Source organism: Otolemur garnettii, unplaced genomic scaffold, assembly GCF_000181295.1.
Source record: "Otolemur garnettii isolate 467f Iridium unplaced genomic scaffold, OtoGar3 scaffold00104, whole genome shotgun sequence".
Taxonomy (NCBI): Eukaryota; Metazoa; Chordata; class Mammalia; order Primates; family Galagidae; genus Otolemur; species Otolemur garnettii.
Genome location: NW_003852499.1, coordinates 2,404,331 through 2,416,556, shown reverse-complemented (window position 1 = coordinate 2,416,556; position 12,226 = coordinate 2,404,331). Strand labels below are relative to the sequence as shown.

The 12,226-nt window shown below is 50.1% G+C and overlaps 1 protein-coding gene across 1 annotated transcript in view; it reads right to left on the bottom strand.

Moving 5' to 3' along the window:
• Positions 1-1,885: 1,885 nt before the first annotated feature.
• SCNN1A (sodium channel epithelial 1 alpha subunit) overlaps positions 1,886-12,226 on the bottom strand; it is a 31,862-nt gene continuing 21,521 nt past the window's right edge. Inside the window, exons 4-13 of the mRNA XM_003796413.3 lie at positions 11,595-11,785; positions 8,971-9,074; positions 8,483-8,646; positions 8,011-8,112; positions 7,692-7,809; positions 4,314-4,392; positions 4,131-4,188; positions 3,935-3,990; positions 3,713-3,788; positions 1,886-3,248 (exon numbers count right to left, since the gene is read on the bottom strand). Coding sequence (XP_003796461.2) covers positions 2,883-3,248; positions 3,713-3,788; positions 3,935-3,990; positions 4,131-4,188; positions 4,314-4,392; positions 7,692-7,809; positions 8,011-8,112; positions 8,483-8,646; positions 8,971-9,074; positions 11,595-11,785 — 1,314 coding nt within the window. The 3' untranslated portion in view covers positions 1,886-2,882. The remainder of the gene's footprint in view (positions 3,249-3,712; positions 3,789-3,934; positions 3,991-4,130; positions 4,189-4,313; positions 4,393-7,691; positions 7,810-8,010; positions 8,113-8,482; positions 8,647-8,970; positions 9,075-11,594; positions 11,786-12,226) is intronic.

The following is a 12,226-nucleotide window of genomic DNA, read 5'->3' as shown; positions in this document are numbered from 1 at the left end:
CCCCCACCACGTGTCACACAGGTGCATTCCCCAACACACACACAGTCACCTACACAGGCATGCACTTAACCCAAAGGAGCACTGGACGCCAGGTGACATGAGTTCTAGCTAGCCCAAGCCATGCCATTCAGACTGTATGTGTCAGAGGGAGACAAGGGGAGTCACAGAGTCTTGGGTTCAAGACTGATTCTGTAAGTTATGAACTTAGGTCAGTCATTTCACTTAGTAAGCCTGATAAAGATAATAAGGCAACTTTAACCCCCCTTTTTTCTTGAGACAAAGTCTCACTTTGTTGCCCTGGGTGGAGTGCTATGGCATCATACCTCACAGCAACCTCTGACCCTTGGGCTCAAGAGATACTCTTGCCTCCACCTCCTGAGTAGCTGGGACTACAGGTACCCACCACAATGCCTGGCTATTTTTAGAGATGGGGGTCTCACTCTGGCTCAGGCTGGTCTGAAACTTGTGAGCTCAGGCAATCTGCCTACCTCAGTCTCCCAGAGTGCTGGGATTACAGGCGTGAGCCACTGCACCTGGCCTTTAGACCCTTTTATTTGTAACGCCCTGATTCTAACTCCTAACCCTGGGTAGCCCACAGACAAGGGAATGGATATAAGGAAATACCTACAGATGGAAATGAAGGCAGGAGAGGAGAAAAGGGGGCACAAGGTGGAGGGCAGATGATAGCAGTCATCCTGCAGTTCCTCCCACCCCAGCCAGGGGAGAGAGAGCTGGGAAAGAGGCCTCCAACAGAGGAGACTTGAGACACCACCATTTCCTCTAATCAGCCCAAGGGGAGGAAAGGGAAGTTAGCAGCCATCCCATTGCATTGTTCCTGGTCATGACCCTGTCCACCTCCTTGCTCCCTTCACCAGTTCTTTCTCCTCTTTCCTCTCTTTCCCCAAGAATCCCTTTCTCCTTTGGCTCCTCAGGACAGGCAGAAATAATTGAAAGAAATAAGAGCAAGGCCACAAGGGAAGAATCCCTACAATGAGAAAAGGTTACTTCTGGATTCCAGGTCTGATGCTAGAGGGAGAAATCTGGGATCAGAAAATTGGGGTTCCACTCAGACATCTCTCAGCCTTTCCTTGAACCTCAATTTCTCCCTTATCAAAGGTGGGAGGGTTCCCTCTATTCCCCTCACTGTGATGAAGTACAAACAAGAATGCAGGAGGCTTCAAGGTTCAGGAAAAACCTGCCCACACCTCTGCCTCCCCTACTAATCCTGGGCAGCTGATCTTATGGGGCCAGGGGCAGATGAGGGTCAAGCTGCAGCAGCTGGTGGTGACTGGGACTCAGCAAATGGAGTAGATAGCATTAATGGTGATGGTGAGGCTTGGCACAGTGACTTATGCCTGCAGTTCTAGTACTCTGGGAGACCAAGGTGGGAGGATTGCTTGAGCTCAGGAGTTAAAGACCAGCCTGAGCAAGAGTGAGACCCCCATCTCTACTAAAAATAGAAAAACTAGTCAGGCATGGTGGTGCACACCTATTTCCCAGCTATTTGGGAGGCTGAGACAGGAGGATCACTTGAGTCTGGGGTTGCAGTGAGCTGTGGCAATTCCATTGCACTCTACCCAGGGAACAGAGTGAGACCCTGTTTCAAAAAAAAAAAAAAGTGATAGTGACAAAAGTTAGGACACAAGGTTCAGACACTAGAGAAAGTGTGTCTCCCCAACACAAGAAATCATAGGATCCTTCCTCTCTCCCAAGGACTGTGAAGCATGGTCACTTCCATGGTGAAGCCAAGGGGCACGAGAGTCTCTCCCCTCCCTCAGCCTGGGACTTAACCAGAAGCCTGAGCCACTGTGACTCAGAGATGGGCATCCATTCCTTTCCCCTTCACCATGCCCCATTCAGCTCTCCAGACATTCATTTATGCAACAAACATTTATTGAATACCTGCCTACTTGCTCCAAGGAGGACACTAAGCCAGACCTGGAGCACACATAAATGAACAAGATTCAGGCCCTGATCACAAGGAGCTTACAGTCTAGTTGGGGAGGCAGACACAAATGTGCAAGTATAATCCAACATCAACACTCCCATAGATTTTGTATGTAACACACTATGGGAGCCCAGGGGAGAGGGGAGTGATCAATTCTAGGAAAAATGGGCAGAAGCCTTCACAAAAGTAATGGCGTCTGAGCAGGCAGGGTTCTGAGGGATGCATAGGAGTTCTCCAGGAGATGGTAAGGAACTCTTTCCAGGCTGAAGAAATAGCTTGAGTAGAGGTATGACACAGGGCAGAGGAATTAGGGTATGCCTCTGTGGGGGATGGGGTATGAGGCTAGAGGAATTCTGGGACCAACTGGGAATGGCCAATCCTTCACTACAGCCCCCCCAACCAAGGAGTGTGGGAAGGGGAATTGCCAAGAACTAACAAAGGGGGCTTTTGAGTGGGGTTCCCCACCCAAGTTCAAGAAGAGAAGCAGACATTTGTGTCACTAGAAAGCAGTGTCCAGGCCCCGCTGGGGCTGGCTGCAGTCACCGTTGTGCAGAAAATCTGGACATGCCTTTGTGTGCCCTTGTCTGTGTTGTGCTCAGGTCATCAGTCGTTTCCTAGGAAAGTTCTTTGTCAAAGCTCCAAGTCTGGCTTGGCTGATCTGAGCCAAAAAGAGACTTGTGGGCCTTGGGTGGGGAAATCAGAGTGTCCAGAGACAGGACAAGGGGTGCAGGCAGGAGCCAAAGAAATTCTGGGCAGCTCTACTGGCCACTGTTCTCTGGGCAACTTCCAGAGCTTCTCACCCATCCTGCTTCTCTCCCCCACACCAACGGCAGTCAGTGCCTCTGAGAGGAAATCCTAAACATCCTGGAGCAGCCAAGGCAGGTCCCCTTCTCCAGGGGAGCACCTGACATGAGGGGAGGAGCATTCTCCCCTTTCAGGGCTCCCCCAGAGGACAGGCAGAGGAGCCTGCTGGGGATATGCAGGGGCCCAGGGTGGCATAGGCAGGGGGAGGGGCTGCCAAGGCCAGGAGGGGAACAGGGCCTGGTTGGGATAAGGGTGGGGATGTGGGGTGGGGGCAGAAGCGGGAAGGAAGGTTGGAAGGTGGAGTGGAGGCCACCTCCCGAGCACCCCTGCCCCCTCGGCCTGGCGACCAGTATCGGCTTCGGAACCTCCGGAGTAGCATGAGGCACGTGATACCCAGGAGGTCAAAGATGAGCTCGGCCATTTCCACCACAGACAGCACGGAGGAGCCAAACCACAGGCTCCACTGGCTACCCAAGTTGGACAGGAGGGTGACCATCTGTGAGGAGGAGAGTCACATGACCACAGGGCAGAGAAACCTGGGTAGGCTCTGGCAGAGGAGCCCCATCCCTCCCGACCAAGCCATCTCCCTTCCTCCCCAAAGACCCCCAACCCCTCTCAGCCTCTCAGCAGCCCTGGGCTCCTCACTTCCACCCTCTCCCTTAGGAGCACACAGCTCCTGGCCAGTGTTGACCAGAGAGAAACGCCAACTGGGCCACAGCCAGAGATGTGTCTCAAGGGCCTCCCCCCAGCATTTGGCACACCCTTCCCTCCACCAGCCTAAAGACCTCACACCCCAGTCACGCTCCTGCTTCCAATCCACCAGCCTCCTGTCTCCTCTTCCTTGGTCTCCTACCTTCAATGTCCAAACGCCCTGGCCCCACAAGGGCACCCTTTACTTTTCCCTGACAGCCACCCTGCTAAGACCCCAGAGAATCTCAGGCTCCATGAGGCAGGATGTACCGTGACAGAGGGAGACTCGGAATTGGTTTTATAGTTCAGCTCCTTGAAGAAGATGTTGAGTTTGGCAACTCCATCTCTTTAGCATAAAGGAGAGTGGGGAGAAAGGGAGGAATGTTAACTTCTGGGACCTTTCTCCAATCAACTGCATCAATTCCTCTCCCCCAGGTTTGTTTTCCCTCCCAAGGATTCCTTTCCTGGGGCTGGGACCAGGACAGGACTGACCTCTTATTGTTGATGGTATAATTGTTCTGTCGGGATAGCATCTGGAAGACCCATTCCTGGGAAAGAATGGGAATGTCACCAAGGTCACCCCAATACTCTTCAGGCTTACAGGGATGGGGTCAGGTCAAACACACACACACACAATACAGAGTTACATGCCCATGCATGAGTCCCACCTCCTCATTTCCCCTTTTACCTGGGAGGTCACTGAGGGCCATCGTGAGTAACCAGCGGAGAGCTGGTAGCTGGTCACACTGGGGAGGAGAAAGATGCTCAGTGCTGGAGTGGAAATCCCAGTCGAAGGCTTAGCTGGGTACCTGCATTCTACCCAGACAAGCAGCCCGCTGCCCAGTTTGCACCTGTCGGAAGGGGCACTCACCTACATGGCTTCCGGCACTTGGTAAAACAGCCCAGGCGGTCTGAGGAGAAGTCAACCTGAAGCTTATAGTAGCAGTAACCTGTGGGCACAGAGAGGTTCTAGTTCTCCAAGGGCACCTCAGTTTTTCCACCCCACCAAAGAGGTCTGTCTCACAAGATCCCTGGGCTCCCACTTTCTAACAGCATCAGCATTACCATGATGTCTTGCTCATGGGTGTCAGCAGCAAAAATGAAAGTTTTTGAAATTAAGCTAAGCCAGGAAGTGGGGGAACAGAATACACCCATGTAGGATACAGCAAACACTTAAAGTCAGAAAGAAAAATGGGAACAACTATAGTGTAAGAATAAGGGGATTAAAACACAATGAGATACTTCATCCTCACTAGGATGGCTAGTATAAAAAAAAGACAACCAGAATGGCCAAGGATGTGGAGAAACCAGCAACTTCATATGCTACTTCTGGGGAAGTACATGGTACAATCACTTTGGACAACAGTCTGGCAGCTCCTCACAAAGGTTAAGCACAGAGTTACCACAGGACCTGGCAATTCTACTCCTAGGTGTACACCCAAGAGAACTGAAAACTTATAGCCACAAAAAAACTTACACACAAATGTTCACAGCAGCATAATCCACAACAAGCAAAAAGCACAACCTACCCAAATGTCCATCAATTGATAAGTGGGTAAGTTAAATGTATCCATACAACGGAATAGTATTCAGCCATAAAATCAAATGAAGTAGCAATAGGTGGGTCATTACGAAAGTTTTGAGATACACAAAAATCAAGAAATGTAAAATCCGGGTGGCACCTGTGGCTCAAAAGGGTAGGGTGCTGGCCCCATATGCCGGAGGTGGCGGGTTCAAACCCAGCCCCAGCCAAAAATAAAAAATTTAAAAAAAAAAAAAGAAAAAGAAAAAGAAATGTAAAATCCGTTTGCACCAAAACAAATGAAGCCCTCCCAGCTACACCGATACGCTGAGCAAGTTGAGACTTGTGTATGGGTGAGTCAGAAAGGATGCTGTGGACTATTTCTTGGAAGTGAAATAATGGACCATAACACAGTCTGTTTCCACACCTTCGTGGTGACCTATGTACTGCTACAGCCTAGATGAATCTTGAAACTCAGGTGTCCTCAAACTACGGCCCGCGGGCTACATGCAGCCCGCCTAGGACATTTATCCGGCCTGCTGGGTGTTTTTGCCGCCACTGCCTGATCTGCTTAGCAGCCTACTCATCCCAGGGGCCCGAGTCCAGCCCTCCAACGGTCTGAGGGGACAGTGAACTGGCCCCTTGTTTAAAAAGTTTGAAGACAAATTTTAAATTGTAAATATTATGGTAAGGGAAAAAAGCCAGTCACATATTGTCAGATTCCATCTATGTGAAATGTCCAGACTAAGCCAATCTACTAGGTATAAAGACAGAAAGTAGGTCAGTGGTTGCCAGGAGCTGGCAGTTGAAGGGGAGGGGAGGAGAGCTTAGAAACTGCTAATAGATACAAAGTTCCTTTTGGGAGCAATAAAATATTCTAAAATGTATTGTGGTGGTTGCACAACTCTGGGACTTTTTAAAACCTGAAACTAAACACTGAAATTTACTAAATACAAAATAAAATGATACACCTCAAATGGGTAAAATTTAGAGGATATAAATTATCTTAACAAAGCCATTACCAAAAACAATAATGGGATTATGGATTCCCTTCCTCCTCTCTTTCCCAAGTTCTAAGTGAGGTTATTTTGTCACTTTTGCCACTTTCAGTAATCAGTTCAAAGTCCTGTGTCATTTCAGATCCACATACCTCCATCTCGCAGAACTGGAGGTCTTCCCTCAGGCAGACTGGAAGGCCCTGCCCTGAGAAGTAAGCCCCTGGTCACTCAGCAGCCTGCTTTCCTCCCTCATCCTTACAACTTAGCAATCGATATTGTTACTTTTCCCTCACAGAGCTTCAAACTCACAAAAATTTAGAGATAATTATTTGGGGGCAGGGAGGAGTAGAGGAAAGTAGCCCCTGCCCCTGTGCCCAGATGTCCAATACACATCCTAGAAAGGAGAAGCCAGGAGGCCACGACTTGAAAGCACAGGGAGTACAGAAAGGTGCACAGCAGGTCCAGGAAAGGGAGGAGGAAAAAGATCAACACAGGCAGAACAAAGGCAGGGACACTGGAAGTGACATTCCACAGCCTCTGGGGCCCTCTGTGTCTGCAGTGCCTGCTGCTGGGTCACCTCCAGCAATGGAGAGGAAGAAATGCGGGTTGGGGGGAGGGACAGCCTATGCCAGACAAGACCATTCCAGAATGCACACCCTTGGAGCTTTTGTGCTTTCTTGTTGGGATTCTTTTTCCCTCAGCTTCCTAATACACAGCTTCCCTGCTGAATAGCTTAACTATAGTTGAAAGGAAAGAGATTTGTCTACTCTTACACCAGGATAAGGAAAACCCGGTGCTCTCCAATCGTTTCTGATTGTGTCCTCCCCCCAGGTAAAAAAATTCTTAAATTAGGGGTGGCTCCTGTGGCTCAAAGGAGCAGGGCCCCACCCCATATGCTGGAGGTGGCCGGTTCAAGCCCAGCCCAGGCCAAAAACTGGAAAAAAAAAAACCCTTAAATTAGCAAGTCCAACGTTTGTATTTGGTTTATAAATTACATGCCTCCTCTACTGAATGGACATAGTACATTCATTCTAAAATATACTTAAGAAAGAAAGTGTGAAGGAATGATATAGACACATACAACTTCTTTCCTTTTTTTTCTTTGAGACAGCAACCTCAAACTCCTGGGCTTAAGTGATCCTATTGTCTCAGCCTCCTAGTAGCTAGGGCCATAGGCACCCACCACAAGGCCTGGCTATTTTTAGAGACAGGGTCTCACTCTTGCTCAGCCTGGTCTCTCCAACTCCTGAGCTCAGGTGATCCACCTACCTCAGCCTCCCAGAGTGCTAGGATTACAGGTGTGAGCCACCGTGCCTGACCCATATACAACTTCTAATTATGTTCTTCCTGAGCTCCAGTGGGATGTTCTGCACCCACCCAGCCCCCCGGGAGCACCCCGGGGCCTGAGTAGGGAAGCTGTAGGCAGAGCTCAGAGCTAGAGATTTTCTCATGTGCTCTTCCTTCCTTATGCTGCAGGTTATTTTTAAATGGGGTGATTCCTTGACAAACACACAAAAGCCAAAAAAAAAAGAGAGAGAGAAACATTGAGAGGAAGATAGAGAGACAGAGAGGGAGAGGAAAAACGAGAGAGGCAGAAACAAGAGTGAGGAGGAGGACTGCTCTGGAACAGTGGAGCCAGAAACCATCCCCAGGCAGGGAGGAGCAAGCCCCTGGGGGAAGAGGAGAATCCTGGGTAGTGGGGCAGGGCAGGGGTTCCCCAGAATCGCACCCCAGGAATTATGCTTCCTGTAGTCGCAGTACTCCACATCTTGGGGCCGTGGATAGAAGATATAGGCGCAGCCACACTGCCTGATCATGCTCTCCTGGAAGCAGGAGTGGATACACACCTGGGGGGAGAGTGAAAAGAGGGCATTCAGGCCTAGAAGGGGCCTAGAAGGATAAGCAGTTCTTTCAGCTGAGATCCCATCCTCTTTCCACCTCCCCCAACTTCCCTCTGACTCACACACAAACACACACACCCTCCAGCTTTGACAACTGACCAATGCAGGCCTGGGAGACAGATGCCATAGAAACAGGGTGGGCCTCACCTGCTGTGTATACTTAGAAGGGCTGTAAAGGTTCTTGACAGGGACGTCACTGCCATTCTTAGTACAGTCACCATAATTGCCCCCAAGTCTGTCCAAAGCTTCCTGTGAACCCACATACAAGAGGTCAGAGCAAGTGGCCCAAGTCTCTGTCTAGACTCTTGGTCCAACCCCAGGCCCAGATTACATCTCACATGCTATTGGCCCCCCATCTGCCTCACCACCTTAATATATGCCCCAGCAGCCCCCAGTGTCCACACAGTGCTAATTTTGAGGAATCAGGACCCAGAGCATTCTAGGCACACCCTGAGCCAGCCCTCTCAGCACTTCCCACCACAGAGTCCCTCCTCAGGGCCTAGCTCCTCAATGCCAGCCCTCTTGCCCCTGAGTGCACCGGCTCAAGACCACCCCATCCAATCTCCCATGCCCCCTCCAACCTGGGCTTTCCCCCTGGTCCCCCAAGCTGCAGCCTTGCCTTCGTCATGCTGATGGAGGTCTCCACGCCAGGCCGCAAGTTAAAGCCACCATCATCCATAAAGGCAGGCTCATCCTGCCCATGCACCATCACTCGGGCCCCGGTCACCGTGGACAGCAAGGGAATGAAGTCGTTCTGCTCTGTGCGCAGCATCAGGGACAGACCTGAGGGTGCAAAGGGAACAGAGCTGGGAGGGTCCTGGAGAAGAGTCAGGATGGAAACCCACCCTCCCTGCCACCCTTTCCTGCTCTAATACTCCACAGGGAGGGAGGCCAAGAAGACCTGCAGAGGGACCTGGCAACAGGTGAGCTGGATTCGGGGGCAGGAGGAAGACCGGGGACATGCGGAGCCCATGGGAAAGAAAGAGCAGAAAAGATTCCTCCCAGGACAGAGAGAGGCACACAGTACCTCTGGGCTGAGCTAAAGGTGAGTTAATATAGGTGGGCTGAGGCGGAGGGCAGCTGCAGAAGGGACAGGATGCTGCTCACCATTGTTGATCCCAGGCATGGAAGACATCCAGAGGTTAGAGTTGTTCTTGTCATTGAAAGTGTAGCAGTTCCCGTACACAGGGTGGTGGAAGTGAGAGTAATTCCTTATCAAGAGAGAGAGGGGGTAGGGTCACAGGAAAGTGCAGGAGGTGGGGGAGCAGGGAGAGGAAGCAGTGGGAAGGCTTCTCTCTCCTGAATTCCTATGGGACAGGACTGACATGTGCCTTTCAGAGCCCCCTGTTTCCTGACCTGGAGCTTTACCCATAGTCCCTCAGTCACCCCAACAATGGCCTGGGAGAGTCTCATCCCCACACCACAGAAGAGGAAGCCAGGATGCAGAGACACCATGCAGCTGGCCAAGGTTACACAAACAGTGACAATGGACCTGGTCATCTACCTTCTAGCCTAGGCTCCTCCCAGCAGGCCATCTGACCTCACTGACCTCACTGGCCTTAAATTATGTGCCACCTTGTGATCTCTCTCATGTGGTTGTGTTACACGGTAAAGACTCTAACTACGTCTCTAACTTCTCACTTTCTTTTTTTTTTTGCAGTTTTTGGCCAGGGCTGGGTTTGAACTCGCTACCTCCAGTATATGGGGCTGGCACCCTACTTTTTTGAGCCACAGGCACCACCCTAACTTCTCACTTTCTAAATCTTGTTCCCCATCAAGACTGTGACCTCCTCCAGGACAGGAGTCATATCTCTTCTTCAGTTCTGGGCTAGGTGCATAGTTTCTGGCATACAGGGGACACAGGTATTTTCAGTTAATAGAGTTATTGAATAAGTGAGTGAATGAAACAGAGCAATGTAAGGGGAACAGGATTAGGGGAGTGAGGGAGCCCAGCAGCAAATAGGTAGCTGCAGGGGGAGGGGGAGATCAGAACCCAGAGCGAGTATGAGATCAAGTGCTTTCCAGAAGACTCTTTGTTCACGCGTCTCAGACTCACTAAGTCCAAAGCTGATCTGTGACAGGTTTGGGATTAGAAAGATAATAATGCTCACAGAGGCAATACTACTGCAGTAGGAATACGATTTGACAGCAAATCACAGGTTCCACAACAGGAACTATGTGGGGTTGTAGCAAGAATCCAGATAGTACAGAGGACACCTGTGTTCTGCTACCCTGACATCTTGGAGCTGGCAGACAGAGCAGGCAGAAGAGGGAGACGGGGCTCTAGGCTGTGACAGGCAGAAGATGAATGAAGAGAAGAGGGAGAAGAAAGCTGGCCAGAGATAAGGTGAGGGGTTCAGGTTGAATGGCCCTGAGCAATTCTTTTTCTAACCCCATTCTCCTCATTTATAAAATAAGGATAATAGAACTAGATGATCTGCAATATTCCATTGGCCTGGAAGAACAAAGACAGAGGCATGAGATACTCCACCTTCCAGGATATGCTGGGAAGTCAGCACTTCTAGAGCTCGGGTTGGATATAGTGAGGGACTAAAAACGAGGCTACTCCTAAAGGGCCTGTGAGCCCCTCACTGGGAGAGGGGAGTGGCTCATGCCTGTAATCCTAGTATTCTGGGAGGCCAAGGCAGAGAGATCCCTTGAGCTCAGGAGTTTAAGATCAGCTTGAGGAAGAGTGAGACCCTGTCTCTGCTAAAAATAGAAAAATTAGCCGGATAGCATGGTTGGCGCTTGTAATCCCAGCTACTCGGGAGCCTGAAGAAGGAGGATCATTTGAATCCAGGAATTCAAGGTTGCTACAAGCTAGGCTGACACCACAGCACTCTAACCTGGGTATCAAAGTGAGATTCTGTCTCAAAAATAAAAATAAAAGACCTCAAAGGCTTATAGGGAGAGGAAAGGGTTAAGGATATGGGGGAGAAGGTGAAAAAGCCACAGCAAGGAGCTTCAATTTGATTCTGAAAGGCTTAAGAGACACTGGAGGATTTTAAACAGGACTAACTGGAATATTAAATGCACTGAAGTGATGTAAGAATAGTGAAATACAAAGCTTCTTGTAGTTTCAGAATGAAGGGAAACTTTAGGAGCAGAAAGACAAGTTAAGGGGTGGTTATAACCACCCAGGTTATGGCCAGACACAGTGGCTCACACCTATAATCCTAGTACTTTGTGAGACCAAAGCAGGAGCTCCCTTGAGATCAAGAGTTCAAGACCAGCTTGAGCAAGAGTGAGACCTGTCTCTCAAAATAGCCAGGCATTGTGATGGGTGTCTGTAGTCCCAAATATTTGGGAGGCTGAGGCAAGAGGATCACTTGAACCTAAGAATTTGAGGTTACTGTAAGCTAAGATGCCATTGCACTCTACTAAGGGTGATTAAGTGAGGCTCTGTCTCAAAAAAAAAAAAAAAAAATCTATTCACCTCAGCCTCCCAGAGCACTAGGATTACAGGTGTGCCACTGAACCCAGCCAGGGCATGGTTTCTCAAAGCCAGACCTCCAGCCCTCGTCTTCCCAGGGTATCCATCTGGGGCTGCTTCACTTAGACCCAGCAGTGCATGGTGAGCACAGGGAAGGGGTGTGGACCTGAGGCCTGGGCTTTTCTGGCAAGCATTTATTTAGTCAACAAGTATTTCCTGGGCTGCACCCATACAGGATTTCAGGCTGACCCAGGAAAACAGCCCCATACAGAGAGCTGAGCCCAGCAGGACAACTCACGCCTGATTGCAGGACACCTGGTTGAAGCGGCAGGAGAAGATGAAGTTGCCCAGCAGGTCCTCCTCCAGAGAAGGCAGGGTGTCTGGCAGTCTTGACAAAATGTTGATGTAGTGGAAGCGGTACCACTCCCTCACTGCATCCACTCCTGATGAGTAGGTCTGGTAGAAGCAGTCCGATTTGTTCTGGTTGCACTGGACACAGACAAGAACATCAGAGGGGGGCTAGCAGCAGCAGGTAGGCAGCTGGACGGTACCAGGGTTGAAGAATGAATGGTCTGGGGTTCTGAGGATTGATGGGGATCAGGAGCCAGGAGTGGGTTAGGAGAGAAGTCCCCAGGAGCATGCACCAGGAAAGCATGGGATTAAGGGTGTGGTGGGTCAGGGGGCTCTTTTATAGAGCCCCAGGTTCACAGATAGAAAGATTGAGGGACCAAAACGTTTGTCCAAGAAACAGAGCTGGAACTGCAGCTTCACTCTCACTATTCCAGGACCTTCCTCCCATTTCCTCTTACTCTCCTATTTATTTATTTATTTTTTGAGACAGAGCCTCAAGCTATTCTCTTGGGTAGAGTGCCATAGCATTACAGCTTACAGCAATCTCCAACTCCTGGGCTCAAGCAAGTCTCCTGCCTC